Raw genomic sequence first — 18,310 nt, 5'->3', positions numbered from 1 at the left:
CAGAGCAATCTAGCACCCATTTATGGACATTCCATATATCATTTTTTACAGTGGTGCAACACGATCACAAATGGTGGGACTCAGCAGACCATCAAATGGTGTCAGCCTTTCCATATATGGACATCACTATTATATCTAAGTAGTTCCCTTAACTGAACAGCTGGACAGCAGACAACAGTGAAACTTCCCACCCAAACTTCAGTGTGTTGGTAGGAATGTGTGGGGGAATGTGTGGGTAAACGCCCCCAAAAAGACTCTTTGATTTCTTCAATTGATAAAAGTTCTAGTCAGGTGATAAGAAGTGGTTCGGTTCGTAGTCTGGAAGCTATGGAAGCACCAAACCGTTACCCCTACACACACACACACACACACACACACACACACACACACACACACACCTACTCTCTTAACATGGACCTGTGCACGTACATAGTTCCAGAGTCTATCCTTCACATTTTATCATAAATGAGGCTAGTTAACTGGGAATATAGTCCCATTATTTAGCCTGTTTTGCCCAGTGCAGGAGCCATTACCCACAAATAACTTATTCAATATTATTTAACTAATATAAAACTTACTTACTTCTATTGCCAGAGATAAGGAGCTACCAGACAGCACACTGGTAGAACCCCTCCGTCTTTACAAGGCTCTATTGGACAGCATGGGTCTTGGGACCAAGTTCAGATAATTGAGCCTGTAACTGGTAATCAGAGCTGCCAGTTAATGGGGTACTCTGCATATTCCAGGAGACCTGCTGGGGGTGATACCTTCAAATTCTGCCAAAAAGGACTACAAAAAGGACTACTGCCTCACAGGACCAGGCAGAGAGTTAATGTAACACGAAGGGGACATTGTTAAATGTGACATAACTGCTGTTCTTTGTGTATATGGGCACCACACTAGCACGTCTTTAGTTTATAAAGAGAATTTGTCTTCCAGATATTTATATACAATCTCATTTTTGTCAGCAACAAAATCCTACCTAAATTCTAACAAAAGTTAGTGCATAGAGTAATGAGATTCACTGGGGCATTTTCACAGGCACATGCCATTTTGGTGGGGAGGAAGGTCCATGATAGGGTTTCTCTGTGTAGCTTTGGAGCCTGTCCTAGAACTCGCTCTGTAGACCAGGCTGGCTTTGAACTCAGAGATCTGCCTGTCTCTGCCTCGCAAGTGCTGGAATTAAGAGTGTGCCACCACCACCTAGCTTGCACATGTCATTTTACTTTGTTCTTATTTGTGCCCCTCATCTACCACCCCTCCCATCTACCATGCCACCCTTTCAATAGTTTAAAATATTATGTAAAGCATAGCCCAAAGCTACATAGGGTGAAGGCTAGACACCCACCCATGATCCACCAGTACACAGAGAACATAAATCCTCCCCAAGTGAGGGATAAATCCTTGGCAATTCATTCCTGCAGTGACTAATGCTGCCACTGACTCATCAACAATAAACGCAGGCCCTAGCCATGGCCATTTCTGGTTCCGACTTTCATCCCCCACCCCCAGACACCGTGGGCGCTCCCTAGTTTGCCTTCTTTTGTATGCATACAGTTTCTGCACAAGCACTTGGGGAGAAGTATGCTGAAGCATTTCCACTGTCATCATGCAAGGCAGCATAGACAGTGAATTTCTAAGGAACCCATGTTTTGTATGTGAGCTGCATTTCAAAATCAGCCTTGCCCAGCTTTTAATAAGGCACAGGCCATGCTTTTTGCTTTTGCAAATAACTCCGTTTGTATTTCTCTCTGCAAGTACAGCTGCCACGGCAAGTGAGTTGGAGTGAACTTCATGACTGAGAGCCTTATCATGCTGAACCAGTTTCCTTTCCTCCCTAACATGGCCAGTGGTGCTGCAAGCCAGCATTGGTTACAGCACAGATGTTTCCGTGGTGATGATCCATTACGTCACAAGCACAGAAATGTGGATCATCAAACTTATCTGTACATGATGAGCAAAGAGGAGTGGGAATTCCACTTCTCTGTAAGTTTTATGGGGTATTGACTCAACTTCCTCCATTAACTATTCAGGATCTGGACTGTCCTGTTGGAACTGTGAAGAAAGTCAAGATGTTTGCCAAACCAATTCGTTTCTACCGTCTGACGGTTATGTTCATGGTCCAGTTGTTCCCTAAAGCTACATAAACCTCACTCAGATGTCAGCCTTCACCTGGCTGAGTCTGGCTGACTTCCCCATCCCACCACTGGACTCAGATGCCATACTGCCTGTAGATCCAGGGGGGCCTCAGCTCCTGGGTCAGCTTTGCTCTTTACCACTGGGTGCAAATCCCTTTTCCTAACTTTCAGTTTCTGCCATTTTAATTGTGGATAATAATGATTAAAAAGCCCATTTCATGAGGAGGTTGCAGTGGATTAAATGAACTAATTTATGTACAGAGTAAGCGGGGAATAGATGCAAGATGGGAATAAGAAAGATGAGGAGGGAAAGGATTCATCCCAAGAAGATGGAGCAGGGCAGGCATAAATGCAAACGCAGATGGCACTGACAATTCTACAAGTCCACAGTCCTCAAGTGTTCATGGCATTGCTTTTTCAGGAAAATTATACCACTTGCTTCCACACAGTCCAGCAGAAAAGATGCAACTTCTACATGAAGCTGGTGATTTCTAGCATCGTCTAGAAAACGAACCATTCTCAAATCCCTCTGTCTTTTCCATTCAGAAATCAGTTCTTACTCTTCCACTTGCTCTTCTTGAATTTAGACTTGATGCCTGTGTGCATACATACTCCTGTGCACAGTGTGTGTGTGTGTGTGTGTGTGTGTGTGTGTGTGTGTGTGTGTGTGTGTGTAAAGAGAGAGAAGGGAGTATGTATCTAAATGTGTTAATCAGACTGACCAGCCAACACATCTCATGCAGACAGGAACTCACCCATTGGCACACTGATGAATGATGACAGTACTTGGCTCTTAATGCCTGATGATTTGAACACTGGTTAGTACTTGAAGGTCTGTGCCATTAATATTAACCTTGAGCAGTGGGTGAGCACAGATTATTCTACTGTATAGACGAGGAAGCTACAACTCAGAGATATTCCTACTTGAGATTTTCAAAGTCTGCTTTGATTGATGAAGCCAAACATCCCTTCCAGTTTTGGGGCTTATCTGAATTATCTGTCCTGTTTGTCTAAAATAATCACTTTGATCCTATAAATACAGCCAACAGTTCCATAACATCTTGGTTGTGTAATTCCTTGTCCCCAATATAGAGGGTGGATATTTATTAACTTTACAGAGTGTTACTACCCTCTTTCCAAGTAAAGTTATTTCCCCCCTAAGACACAGACCCACATATGAACTATAGTAAAATCTCTCTATTTCCTTCTTCTATTTCCAAGTTCAGAAAACGACATCCTTGCATAATATCACAGGCGCCAATTTAAACACAGTAACACTGAAAATGCTGCCAAGCTTCCAGTCTTAGAAACATCTCTATTGTTACAAGTTGGGCCATTAAACACACCCTCAATTTGTACAAGTGACACTAGCACTCTGAGGAATTTACAAGGTATAGATAGGTGTCCCTCTGCTTTCATTTGCAATATGGACAGTGTATATTTTGATGATCTTCATTGGAGAATTTTTCATGAAAAAAATTCTAAAACATTATTAACAAATAGATTAATCTGACAGGATAAAGATGTTTAAAGATGTTTCTATTTTTACCAACTTTTTTTTCCAATCAAGGATTGAGTTCCACAGACTAACTAAATCAAAAAGACCTTCTAGGAGCCTGCCAAATTTAAAAGGTAGAGGAATTTGAGGCCTATTTTATTTCTACACATGATAGTTACTGGAAGAACACTGTTGGTTTAGTGACTCTGCCAGCAGCAGGGCTTACCAAAGATGCATTTCCCTCCTCTGTCAAGAAATGAGAAAGCACATTAACGATAGCTAGGATATATCCCTTTGTCCACCATCCTATAGGTGGTGGTCTTGAAATCACATGCTGCTGGCTGAGCATAAGCAAGGGCTCAGTGGGTTTTGGCTTCCCTAACCATACTCTATCAGAAGAAAGAATCAAAAAGGAAGGGTTGGGGGTCAAGTTCAGTGGTAGGGTGCTTTCCTAACAGGCTCAAAACCTAGCAGGCTTTGATCTCCAACATGATCAAAAAAAAAAAGGGAGGAGGAAGAAGAGAAGGGGAAAGAGGAAGATGAAGAGAAAGGAATATGAGGAAAAGGAAGGGAAGGAAATTCTCAATTTATAACACACGTTTATCTTAATGTTCTTCTGAATAACAGCCAAACTGTGTTGCTACCCATTCATGTTTTGCAAAGGCACATAACATGACATTTATATTACTTTGTCCTAAGGTCAACGGAGGAGACTGGTGTGCTGAAATCTCAAGCATGAACCCCTCCATGTCCCTGTTCCCCATGTTATCCTGGACCAGAAGTGCAGATAAAGAATGTGGTTTCAGACAGCTGGGATCTTGCTGGTTACAACCCTTAAATAAGCCCGACTCAGAACACACGTTCAGGTATACAACACTGATCAATTGTACAGATTGGGATAAGAATCTATTAACAGCAAAGTTCTGCTTTCATGTTTAGTGATCAGATATGTGTTCAATGGATATAGGTCTATTTGTGTGCCCCATGGTCTAGAGAGTGTGACTTTTGTGTTTCCCTTTCCTCTTCCTGTCCTGGTGCCTGTCTGGTCTGGTTCCCATATCAGGGCTTCTGCTATGACTGGCTTGCACATATGTTGCAGAAGGATTTTAACGGCTGGATCATCCTCCTGCCAACTTGCATGTGGCAGGTTGGCAGCGAAGCCACACAGTCCTATGATCCTCAAACTGCCCCCCAACCATTGCACAAGGTTGCTAAAATCCTGCTGATGGCATCATATTCATCTGATAAGGGTGATGATCACCCAAATTCTATAAAGTTTCATTTCTGTCCACTGAGTATTTCAGGTTGCAATACTGGCCCAGGGAGCTGGAGATGGGGTGCCCGATAGGGAGACGTGATACCAGGAGTTTTTATCTTAACCCAGAAAAGCACCTTCCCGTGTATCACTGCTCCAGCCAAGTGACTCACCCCTGGGATTGAGCATAGGCCTGGCTTTTCAGTTTGCCTTTGAGTAATGTCGTCAATCTGCTTCAATTGGAGCAAGTTTTATATTACAGGCTCAAATAGCAAGAGACTCTCTCCACCTCTGAAAGTCCAATGTGGAGAGAGAGAGTAGCATTGACCAAACAGTGGGAAAGAGCAGTAGCCATGACCCCAGTGTCAGCATCTTGGAAGGCTAAAGGTTGCAGAAACAAACTCAACTCTTTGTTTAGCCACACCAAAGTCCTCAACAGTTGGCCTCAGTTTCCCTGATTTTTAAGTGGAGATTGTAACTGCACTGCCCTCCCCTGGCTGTCAAGAGCATTAAAGAAAAAGTTTCTTTTCAAAACCCTCATCACTGTACCTGATGCATCTTGAGTACTATTGCAGCTCCAAAGCCACCATCCCTGGAGACACAGGTCTGAATCTACCCTGTGCAATCTACCAGGCTACAAGTTGCAGCATTAACCACAAAATTAATAGGAAACAACAGGGTTCTATGTCCAACCAAAAAGAGAACCAGACCCATGTAAAATTTCCAAATTTACTCAGGAACAATTCTTAGACCTAAGCCACCTTTCCCATCAACCCCACCCCCTTAAATTTTTAGTGCTCTATCCTCACGTGAGAATTGAACCACATACTCTTCTGCCTGATTTTTTTTCTCGTTACTTCACTAACTGAAGTAAAATTTAAAATGGACTTTCGCTGACTTCTCAGACTTGACCGGGTCCCTTGCATTAAGCCTTCTTTAGGGGTCTGTATTTCTCTTTCACAGCCCTTTTCACCATTGCCATTTAAGCCATTATTCCCTACACATGATTTGCATATGCATATAGTTGTGTGCCCCATAATGTTAATGCCTGCCCCTGCTTAGTTCACCTCTACACCCCTCTTGTCGGATATAGAAGGCAGAGAGCCAATAAATATTTGTCGGCCAGATAAATGACTGAAAAGCAAAAAAGCAATCACTGATGGTCCTACCCTGTGAAAAAGCTTTAGTGGGTGGGTTAAAAGTTGAGAATTCTTCCAGCCTGCATAAACAACTGCCACTACCAAGTCAGGCAGCTCATGCCAGGGGCAGGAGGAACAAGGAGTTCAAGGCCAGCTTTGGCTCTGTAATGAGTTTGTGGCCAGCCTGAGCTAAGTTGAGACCCTGTCTCCAAAGAACAAACACCAAACAAAATAAACAATTGCCACTATACCCACAATGTGCTTCCTCCGTGGATAAGAGGCCATGTGGAGTCTTGTTTCCTGGGCTGAACTGGCCTCTATTCTGACAGCTGGTACCACATTCTCTTGGGAACTAAAATTAGCATCAGTAACCCGCACACAGCCTTAGCCCCACCCCATGAAGAAGGCTCTAATCATGCAAGGACCCAGGTGGGTCTTGCTGACAGAAGTTAAAGTTAAAAGGGAAGGTAACAGCCAGATTGAAAAAAAATAAAAAATAAAAAGAGCCACCAGCTTCCGGAGGTCCCAGGATTTCCTGCCTTTAGGCCTTGCTGGTTCCTGCCCTGCCTTCCCCACCCTTCCCCCATGCATCAGCTTCAACAGAATTGCTGCTTTTTCTGTCATTTGAACTCAAATCCTATCTCAGAAATTGATGGGTGATGCTGCCCTTGACAACACAGTGTCAGCTTTGCTCAGTGTCCAGCTGGTTCTGGGTGCATTATCATAATAGGCTGCCTGGGTGGACCCTGGTCTATGCAGACTCTTGACTCAGGTCCCTTTCTGCTTTCTGACATGCAGATATTGCTTGTTTAAAATTAAAATAGAGTTAACAGAAGGGAGAGGTTTTGATTTTTAAAATCTTTTGGGGACAGTAAGTCTACCTTAATGGTAAAGTGAACCCAAAGAGCTTTCTTTAAACAAACAAAAAACCCAACAACAACAAACCAGTATCTTTCTGGGAAAAGGAAAAATGAATATTTCCCAGACTCTTACATGCTTCCTGGTAAGGTGAATGAATAATTATATATGTTTTCGATCTTTAAAGCCTTTTCTAACATCATGCTTTAAACTCACATCATGATTTTGCTTCATTCTAGTACCACTTAGGCAATTATTTCCTTGATTTTATTTAACTGTGGTCTTTATTTAGATCATGTCACAGTTTCTCTAAGTTTTGTCTTGCCCTAAACAGTAATGTCTATGAGATCATGATCTTGAAATAGTAGTTGGTAAATTTTATTTCCTTACAAATTAAGATAAGCAGCAGAGCGGTGGTGGTGCACACCTTTAATCCCAGCACTCAGGAGGTGGAGGCAGAGGCAGGTGCATCTATGTGAGTTTGAGGCCAGCCTGGTCTACAAAGCTACAAAAAATAAAAAGCTATTAAGATAAGCAAATAACTGTTTTAAAATATCTTAAGACATGCATGCTGATATAAACCTGTAATCCCAGAACTCAGAGATGGGCAGGTGAATTATGAGTTTCAGGCTGGCCTGTGCTGCATAATGAGACCTTGGTGTGTGTGTGTGTGTGTGTGTGTGTGTGTGTGTGTGTGTGTGTGTGTGTGTGTGTGTGTGTGTATGCACTCGTGTACAAAAGTGCACACACCACACACATAGGTGTACATATGTATATGAATGACCAAGGAGAACACTATGCCTTATTCCCTTGAGATAGTATCTCTCATTGAGCCTGAAGCTTGCCATTTCAAATATGCTAGTAACCTATAGGTCTAACCGCAGAAAACTGTCCCCCAGCATTTGGGTAGCTAACCCCCAAAGCTATGTGTGTAGCTCCTCAAGAAGTCAGACACTCTCACAGGATCATCAGAGCATGAAGGGCTCTACAAGCCTCCACTTCAATGTGGAGGGGACACAGGCCCAGAGAAATCTAAGTCCATCCTCAAAGCCAGGCATGAGAGCAGCAGAGAGCTTCATTTTAATGTATTTCTGTAAGTATAACTTAAAGAAATGAAGAGAAAAATTGAAGGCTGGAGAGATGGTCCAGTGGTTCAGAGCACACACAGCTCTAGCAGAGATTCCATGTTCAGTTCTCAGCACCCACATCAGGCAGCTCACAGCTACATGTAACTACAGCTCCAGAGTAGCCTGGAGTCTCTGGCTTGCTCAGGCTCCCAAACTCATGTGCATACACCCATACATAGAAACACAAGCATTAAGAAAACACATCATTAAAATGAATCTTTAAAAAATACTTCAAACCAAACTACTGGCCACTCCTATATATCTCATTATAAACACGGGTTTAGGAAGAGAGTAGGGAAACATCTATTTGCATATTGCCACTGCTCAAATCCTTTTGAATTCTTGTGTAAGGGGAGGCCTCTATGAAAAGCAAGAACAGAGAGGGTCCTGGTTTGGAACAATGGACTATACTAACAAACGCAATTGGAATTGGGGCATATTATTTATCAAATACAGAACAACAGCATTAAAAAAAAAGGCTCCACGTTTTTTCTTCATTTCTGGCCAAAACAAAACAGAACCCTCTCCACCCCATCCCAAATAAAAATACCAAAGTGAGCTTATTAAAATAAGTATGGCTCACTCATTTATTAGATCCAACAAGATAATAAAAATACTGGGAGTTTCCCAGAGTTGACCAGTTGGCCAAGAGATTCTTATAAGAAAACTTTGAGCCCATCAGTTTCCAATATTGTTCCTAATTATTTCCTATATTGAAGTTATCCAATCCTACAGTTATTGTCATCAGAGTTACCTCACAGTCTCATGGTTTTCTTATTGTTTCCTTTCCCCCACCTCATATATGCACCAGAGAGACCATGGAACCCACAAATGACTTAGACACAGATGAGTCAGAACATCTCAGCAGATGAATAAGGTATTGTGAACCTCCTTGTCATCTTGCTAATGCTATAGAAAACACATCAAGGGATGGAGAGGTGGCTCTGTAGTTAAGAGCAAGTCCTGCTTCTCTAGAGGACTTCAGTTCAGGTCCTAGTACTCTCACTACTACCTGTAACCCCAGTTCCAAGGATTCTGATGCCCTCTTCTGGCCATCCTGCTGACCTGCACAATGTACTGTGCATGTGCACGAGCACACACATAAATAAACTATGTTATAAACAAACTATATTATAAACAAACTATGTTATACCCGTAATCAAATAGAATCAGTGTTTTTAAAGTTTGATTAGCAAAATGGGCTCTTGCCATGGGAAAGGGGAGCTATGAAGGACAATTAACTATAAGGGAAACACACACACTCTCTTCCTCTTCTTAAGAAATGCATGCTCTGGGCTAATTTTAGAAAATTTAAAATACCACCACAAATGCCTTAAATTGTATGGAGGAAAATAACAAAATTATAACTGAATAGGAGATTTAAAATAATTTAATGTAATTGAATAGAATACCAGCTGAGAGCACAGTTTCTAAAGTCAGGGTTTTGTGGATTTGAATCCTAGATCTACAACGTAAATGCCATATGACTCTGGGAAAATGTCCTTTTCTCCTTAGCTCTTGTTTCCTTGTCTTTGTGATGGATACCTGGAGCATTATGTGCTTGAATAAAGGGGCTCAGTGAACAAATTCAGTGTTCAGTTTCATGTAGATAGGAAAACATAGGACCAAATCCTAGGTCCATTTCTATTTACTCTTGTGATTATGTATAAGTTACTGACTTCGGAAGGTACATTTCTTCTTGATCATTTCACTTCAGTTTTACTGATTCAATGATTTAGGTTTCTTTTTTCCTGGGGGGGGTATGCAATATATATTTTGTAGGCCAAAAATACTGCAGTCCTTCCTTCAAAATGTGAAGGTCTCTACCTTCACAAGTAAGTCAAGAGGGAAATTCCTTCTATGCAACTTATGAGAAAGCAAATTCAAAAACACAAAATCATCTGGAAAAAGAACTCTCGAAATGCTGGGCTGTCTGTATCAAACACTCACACCCCTGATGGATTGAGAAGTAATCAGGGAGACAGCTCCAAGCCTCAGCCAACTCCCTGGTGAGCTCCAAAGCCCGGCAGGGAAGAGCAAAGTTATAAGCAACTCCACACCATCTTGCCCCAGGCCCTCATGAGACAGGAAGAGGCCACATAATTGACACTGAGTTCATCAAAGCCCTATTGGCCCTCCACACCATCTCAAAATTGCCCAGGGCCAAGGCTTGGCCAGCCAGTTTAGGGCTGTGTGGGTCCCTTGCAGCCCTGACAGCCTAAGTCAAGTCAACTAAGCCAAACATCTTTGTACATACTATTTCTTTTCCTTGGGGAATAAAAAAGGCTCCCAAGTTTACACATAAATGAGAAATTCTTAAAGAGTTCCTGGACTCCTAAGAATTCCTTTGTCTAGTCTCATGCTCGGCTCTAATTATTTAGATGTCATTTTATTTCTTGGCTTTCTCTCTCATTTATAAAATAACCTCCATCAAGACAAGGGCCATGTCTACTTATGCGACTATACAGTGAGGTGGCATCTGGTAGATGTTTAGAACAAATAAGTGATTTGAAATCTACTTCACCAATACCTTATCTGCCTTATTCATTGGCATGCCAATGCTTTAGTTTGGGGCATCACAAGAGTAGAGAAATGACCCAATTAAGCCCCCTTTGGGCAATATGCAGGTGAAGTCTACATAAGCAAGGGGACCTACCCAAAGTCACATAACTAGTTAAAGCCAAAGTCAGGTCTAGACTCCAGTTCCTCAGGCAGACAAACTGGATTTTTCAAAATACTTTTCAGGGCCCGTGGATTCTCCCATATGCCCAAGTGCCCTATCACATGGTTTGTTGGTTTGTTGGTTTGTTTGTTTGTTTTCTCCATCTGTGGCAACTCTCTACCCTCAAATCATCTTTCTCCACATGTCCACAACAAATTTAAATGCAGCTGGACAGAAAGAACTCAATGAAGCTGAACACCCTGGGGCAAGCAACATAAGCAAGAACTGCCCAGCCTGAAGCAGAAGGCTTTATGAAGGTCATATGCTAAGGAGTCAGAATAACACTTAATGCCAGGGAGATGTGACCAAAAGGTCAGAACTGACTGGTGGTGGCAGACCTACTTCTAGTCATTCTAAAGCTATAATTACAACTGGGGACATGGCCCAGTGAGCCTGTCACCATTCTTTATTCTCCAAAATATTTGTCATTTCACCAAAGCCCACTTTTGTTTTGATTTCTTTTATTTTGGGATCCTGGCATGTTCATGTTTTATATCTTTGTATCTACTTTGAAGGGAAATTTAATTCATTCACATGTGATGCCAAAAAAAGCTAAATATTCATCACTTTCCTTTTTCTTTATTTTTTTTCTGGTTTTTCAAGTCAGGGTTTCTTTGTGTAGCCCTGGAACTCTCTCTGTAGACCAGGCTGGTTGAACTCACATAGACCTGCCTACCTCTGCCTTATGAGTGCTGGGATTAAAGGTGTGTACCACCACTGCCCACCCAACTCACCTTCCATTCTTAGAAAGTATTATTTTTGTTTTTAATCTCTGTTTGAGCCACAAAGCAACATGGGACCTCAGGTCATAACTCAAGACCATTCAAACACTCTTATGAAACACTCAATATCTTCATTGCTTTTTTTTTCAAAAATACATATAGTGGCTGTACAAACTCAGAAGAGCTGGGTTTTTGTTGTTGTTGCCTTTTTTTCATAAGCTCTATATGTAAAATACACCATCAGAGCAGATGCTTGACCGCACTCCTAGAAAAGACCCTACAGATAGGAGTTCTCTAATCTATTCTGATTTTCTCAGTTGTCACATCGGATGTAAGGCCCCCAAAAGCCTCCAAAAGGAAAGGGACAAGAAAGGGAGGAAAACATATGCATGTCCAATATATATATATATATATATATATATATATATATATATATATCCTAAAAATGAGCATTTAAACTGCTTGTCAGACAGCTCCCTGACAAAGCCACTAGAGTGTATTCACAGACATTTGCATAAATGCTGCCGGTGAGTTCACCATAGCTGCTAGCGCTAATGGTACATAAAGTAATTTAGTCACTTCTCCCGGCATTCTGTGTCAGGATGATGAGCACAGGCACTCTGCCTTGTTGCATATTAGATCATTAGATAATAAAGTGTTAGCGCATGCAAGCTGACAGGGTCTCTGCACTCTAGCATTGTGAGGACACAGCATTTTGCCACAGGGGAAAGAAATAGAGAAACTGATGCCACAATTGGCCTTAAATTCAAGTAAATAGAACCTGAAAGTCGAGATGAACCCTTGTGACAATAACAGCATTCCTGAAGCCTTTTCAAGCACTCTCATACACAGTCCCCACAAATTTGCCTGAGTGGCTTGACTGGAAGATGAGGCACACCCATATATACCAATTGTTTCATATTATCATGGGTGGACGTGATTCAGGTCCCTTGGTCCCAAACCCACGCTTTTGTAGAAACTCGAATCCTGAGAGTAGTTACTTGTGATGCTGCCTCCCTCCACAACTGTACATCTTCCATAAAGCCATTGCTTAAAGAAGAAGCATCAATAAAGGTACTCATAAATATCCAGCCAAAGAAAATCTTAGTATTTATGAATGGAGGGGAAAATGGGAGGGAGGGGTGATTACTGTGAGCTACAGTGTTCCAAGTTCCAGCCACTTTGGATCATGCAAGATTCTAGGAAATAAATCTGCCTTTGTCGTTCCTCAGAATTGAAATCCAGAGACATTAATCTGAGCCAAGGAGCACCGAGGGCATGGGCCTTTCAGGGAAGTCTGCATGAATGTAAACCATGATTTTTTTTCTAGAAATGTAGAAAGATGAGCCACAAGAGGGACTTTCCTCCCAATGTCTGACAAACAGGATATAAATAGAGATGTGTTGTATTGCTCAAAATAATCTGGGCTACCTGTAAATGAGGTGGGAAAAGGCCCAGAATGATGAGGACTCTACATGTTAAAGAGGTGAAGACAAGCTGTGAGAAAGAAGTAAAGGTGGCAATGCAGAGACTGTTGCCTGGGACATGTTCCTACGTGTGTGTGTGTGTGTGTGTGTGTGTGTGTGTGTGTGTGTGTGTGTTACAGGACAGAGGAGAGTGGACCACCTTGGGTATAGTTTCTCAGATGCCACCACCTTGTTTTTTGAGACAAGTTCTTTTTGTTGGCCTGAAACTCACCAAATAGGACTAGGCTGCCTGCCCAGTGGCTTTGTGAGATCTGCTATCTCTGCTTCGCCAGTGATGGGGTCATAAGCATGTTACCAGACTAGACTTGATTTGATAATGTGGGTTCTGAAAGTTGAAAGCAGGTTCTTTAGAGTAAATGCTTTATTGACTGAGCCATCCTGCCAGCCTTCTCCTCACTTCCTAAGGGCAAAAAATGGGAGCTCAACATGGGAGCTAGGCATGGAAACTAGGTAAGGGAGTTATGCTTCGAGCTTCTCTGAAACCATGAACTGCAAATCTCCAACTGACTGTTAAGTCCATCTCCAGATCAGCCAGCTCCCATTGCAACCAACCAGGCAAAGTCAAAGCAACAACTTTGGTCCTTGACCCAGGCTCTCCAAACTATGCCTGTTGATTATTTATCAAGTGTTTCTTCTTCCTCCCACCTAAACAACGTTAGCCATACAATGCCTTCAGTGACTTGAAGAGTACTGAGGAGGCACCATTACTGTAAAGTGAGGATCAGAATAATTTTAAGTACAGACATGGAGCAAGGGATGTAATCATGAGCAGGTATTTCAAATGGCCTCCTGAAAAAAGTAATATCCATCCATCTTGGCACTAATGAAACATAAAGCCTCAGCTTTTGAACGATGATGGTTTACTTTTGAAAGACTATAAAACTGGGTGTGGGGGAAATGCCTTCTAAGAGTACGGCATGGGGCTAATTAATGAAATGTACTGTTTGTGCATTCCTCAAGCACAGGTGGAAAAAAACAGGCAAAAATGATGACAGGGGTGTGTTTATTAAATTGGGATGCTGGCAGGAAAGGGAGATTTCTACCTTGTGAATTATGTGATGGATAGCTCGTGGGCCACAGTAAAAGTCAGGCTATCAGATGATAATTTGTATGGTCGTGTTCTCAAAGGAATCCTGCTGACCTGGCAAAGGAGGGGTGGTAGAGTGAGAGGAGCGGGTTGAGTTTCATTTGAGGAGACCAGAAAAAAAAGTGCAATTGGTAGCTGGTATGCAGTAGACTCTTGGGTAGATAGAAAGAGGAATCTATTGCCTAGACACTAGAGCGAGTTATTTAGATGTATGCCCAAGCTAATTCAGATTCCCTCTGAATAACATGCTCTCTTCTTGAACCACCTTTTGACTGTTTCCTCCAGTTGTCTTACAGATAACCACTGATTTCCCACAATCTTCAGTGGTAGTGATTTCTCCCTGGCCAAAGTCACCCAGAAGAAAGCAGGCTATGCCACATGACAATTAAGAGGGAGTAAGTGGTTGGCCTAGAGAACTGAAGGCAGAGGAGGGATGTCTGAATACCACAGCAGGTAGAGTCAAGCTGCCTATGACTCTAAACCAGATTTCCAAATGAAATAAATCAACAGGTGGTCACACAGATGTGCTGAAAGGTGTGGATGTTTGCCCCCATTTACCTACGGATTAGCCTTTTCTCACTTTGTAGTCAAATGGGAGTACCTTGGACCAGGTCTCTCTCTCTTCTGAAACTGAGAGTAAGAGGTGCCAGCATTCCAAGATAGTCAGGCATGCAACCAAAAAGAGTGTGCTTAAAAGATAGAGCCCTGCCTTTAAATCCTTAGCTTTTTATTTTGCAGGGTCAAAGTGCAAAGCACATCAGTAGTGTTCAACTAGAAACTCTAAAATTTGTAAATCATAGGAAATGTGATGAAGGTGGAAGGAGGAAATCACACAAAGTCACAGTTAAAAGTAGCAATGCCAACCAATGAAAATGATTCGCCTACCATGTTCCAGATAAGAGGGCGTACCTTCCGAGGGGTCAAGCCTCCTAGCCCTCCGCCCATGCTTGGAATTATTGTGGACAAACATGTTATCAGAGACTGCCAGGACATGGCCATCCACGTTGACTGTGGTAGACACCACGACCTAGAGAAAGGAGAGGAAAATGAATGAACATTTTCATATAAAAGCATGGTGGGAAATAAACTCAAGTTAAATAAATAACAGCTGGGAGCAGAAGAAAATTGCATAGCTATTTCACATAATAACTGGTGCTTATGTTGTACATGTCTAACAAGAGGCGCTATTGATGAGTGGGTCTTCGGCATGGAACGCTTTTGATGCCGTTTTAAGTAAAATTGCACAGTTTATAGTTATGCAGCAAAAGGTACCCTGTTAACCATAATTTTTACAAGGCGGTCTTTATTAGCACAGATATATATATATATATATATATATATATATATATATATATATATACTTTTTTTACACAAGGGTGGCTGTGTTTCACCTAAATTACCCTTCAGTTTAGACACTGAAGTAGATATCACAGTAGATCGTGCAAATAGAAGTCTTTTAAATCTTTAAAATATCTCTTCCCTACTGTGTCAGGGTTAAGAAGATAGGGGAATGAAAATGAGGGGTTGGAGTAGAAGCTGGGATCTGCTTGTGTCTTCCTCTCCCCAGGGTCTTATTGAAGTTTTTTTTTACTCATTTTACTCTTTTGTCCCATGTTAGTTTGGTGAATCATATCCAAACCTCCCTCGGTGCCATTATCATCATGCTAAGTACCCCCCAAAAAAAATCCTTGCTAATTAAAGGTCTTAGATCTGTTTCAAAGAGAAAAAGTAAAACAGAACTGACAAAATGCCAACTCGGATGCCCAGGCCACATCTAAGGGTGACTCAGTCCAGCTTGCCACAAGGGTCTGAGAAAACTTGCACCTCTCAGAACTTTGACTAAAACAATGAACAGGATTGACCTACATATCTTCTTATATTAAAAGGGGGAGGGTATTAAAACTGAACCCCACAGAGATATGTTTATTCATGTGACCTCTTACAACCAAATATAATAATTGCCTGTAATCGCAGCTTTGGCTCCCAACTCATGCTTTGACACGGGAAACGGCCATCAGCCAGCCCCTGTTTAATCCACCTATTATGTTGACTAATTAACTTTGCCTGCCAGCTTATTTCTTCCTCCATTATCAGCCCCTGTCAGCCACAAGCACCCAGCAGCATAGGGGAAACCTCAGGCTCTTTGATTGATCACCAATAGATTGACATGCAGATTAATTTAATTAGAATCACCTCACTTGAGAAATGAAAGACAATGGCAAGAAGGCTAATAGATCTGCTCTTATAATGAGGCCAGCCTCCTGAGCAAAATCGGAAGAGTTCTGATTTATTTTGCTCAATTCCCCAGTTGCTTGGAAAGACTCTCGATTTAATTGTTCTCTGGTTTGAGAGGCATTAGCCACTGAAGAGGTGAACAGCTTTACAAAACTTGGTATATACTGTGTCCTTAGCTTTCAAAGCAGCCTTTTCTGAGTTAGCTAGGGGGACATGGGCTTCTAGATTCTTTGGGGCAATGCTGTGCTTTCATTGCCTGATGAGCATAGGGGAAAGCTCACCACCTTGGTCCAGACCTGTCAATTTTCAACCCTCAATGTCAAAGTACTCACCACCTTGAATGGTTATCAACTTCCCACTGTCCCTCATTTTCATCCAAAAGCTCTCTGGCAAAATAAGTCAAATTTCCTTTTCCTGAGAGGTGGCCATAAACTATAGACTATGAACAAGTGGCTCATGGGGTTGATTTTAAAATCTTATTAAAATGCACACTTGACAATGTACCTCAGACCCAGTGTGTTCTCTTCAGTCTGTCAAAATTCCATCTTGAACAAGTCATTCACAGAGGGCTACCAGAGATTGATGCCACAGTTGGCTGCATGCTTTCTGTATATTCATCATTAGCTGACCAGGTGTGACAGGGTCTGAAGCCAGTGTTTGTTCCTCATCAATCGTGGGTTAATTTAAAAGAAGAAAGTAGTGGTGGGGGGGAGAAGTAAAGGAAATGGTCTATTCCTTTATTTTCAAAAACTATCACAACAGAGAGGCACTTTTTATTTAGGGAGATGGCTTTGTAAGACACTGAAAATTACATAACAGCTGGATCTTTCAAAGAAATGTTGATTTACTACAAGACCACAATTGAGTGGTCACTGGAGTCGTTAGCTGAACAAGCTATAAAAGGAAATCCCAAACAGTATCTGTTTCCAGTGTCAGGAAATGGAAAGTGGTTACCCCAGACGTCCGTCTTCAGAGAAGAGAGCCATGACATCCTATTAAACACCTGGAAGACACCAGTGCTACAAACAGTAGGTCTTAAAATATCTGGTTTCTTTTTAAAACATTGTCATCTAATTGCTGACATTAAATATAAGTGGCAAAAAAAAAACCCTACCCCAAAACCTGTTAAGAAAGAAAACTATACTACATACATTTCCTTTTCTTTGTAAGGAAATACCAAAGAGCCACCTGTGACAGGATCACTTAACAGCAAGCACAGCCAGAACTGGACAATGGGGAATGAAGGATCCCTCATCCCATGTTGTTTACTCTAGAGACTAACTAGTAAACATGTCCCTCAAAATTTCATGGCACAAAGTCCCAAGGACAAAATAATCTCCCTCATTCCAATTTGGAAATGATTGGGATAGATTTAAACAAAGTATTTTTCTGAAATTAACCCACAGAGTTATTTGCAAATTGAAAATAATCTGTGAGATGACAAAGGTGGGGGGTGGAATTTAATTCTAAGCTAACTGAAAAACAACCTATGGTAGATGGACAATGAGCCTCCATGGTCCAACACAGAATCATAGGCTCCTGGCAAGAAGAGGCAGGTAAAGGGGACAGACAGGTTTGAGAAGTCTTCAGCATCTATTTTATTGACAAAAATTGGACATCTTGAATTTAAGATAGAAAATTCTGTTTCCCTTTGGAATCAACCACCCTTTTACTACTTCCCTTTTCACCCCACTACCTAGAGAGGGGACATGAACATGGAAATGTTCATGTCTAGAGTTTTTCGATGTGTGTTGGAACCAGTCCCTCCTGTTTCTATAATTTCACTGTCCAAAAGTTTCACTATTGGAATTTATACTAGGTAAAATATAACATCCCATTCCTGAGTCAAAGTAGCCACATTTCACTTGCTAGTGGCCACTGGACTAGTTGGGGCAAATACAGAATTTTAAATCCTCCCAGAATGTTCTACTGGATGGTGTTCCCCGGAAATAGCTCTGAAATAATAACTTGTGACAATTTATTGGTGAAGACAGGCTAGTTGAATTCAATCTACAGCAATAAATACAGGTTGAGGGATAGAC

The 18,310-nt window shown here is 41.7% G+C and overlaps 1 protein-coding gene across 4 annotated transcripts in view; it reads right to left on the bottom strand.

Annotated features, from left to right (window-relative positions):
• Positions 1-18,310, bottom strand: part of Ebf1 (EBF transcription factor 1) — a 385,024-nt gene that overhangs the window by 104,868 nt on the left and 261,846 nt on the right. For 3 of the 4 annotated variants that reach the window (XM_027425266.2, XM_027425267.2, XM_027425270.2), the window contains exon 8: positions 14,919-15,060. In XM_027425266.2, coding sequence (XP_027281067.1) covers positions 14,919-15,060 — 142 coding nt within the window. The remainder of the gene's footprint in view (positions 1-14,918; positions 15,061-18,310) is intronic. The other variant, XM_027425269.2, reaches the window with a different exon arrangement.

The sequence above is a fragment of the Cricetulus griseus genome, chromosome 7, assembly GCF_003668045.3.
Source record: "Cricetulus griseus strain 17A/GY chromosome 7, alternate assembly CriGri-PICRH-1.0, whole genome shotgun sequence".
In the NCBI taxonomy this organism is placed as follows: domain Eukaryota; kingdom Metazoa; phylum Chordata; class Mammalia; order Rodentia; family Cricetidae; genus Cricetulus; species Cricetulus griseus.
This window is presented reverse-complemented; position numbering and strand designations above follow the sequence as displayed.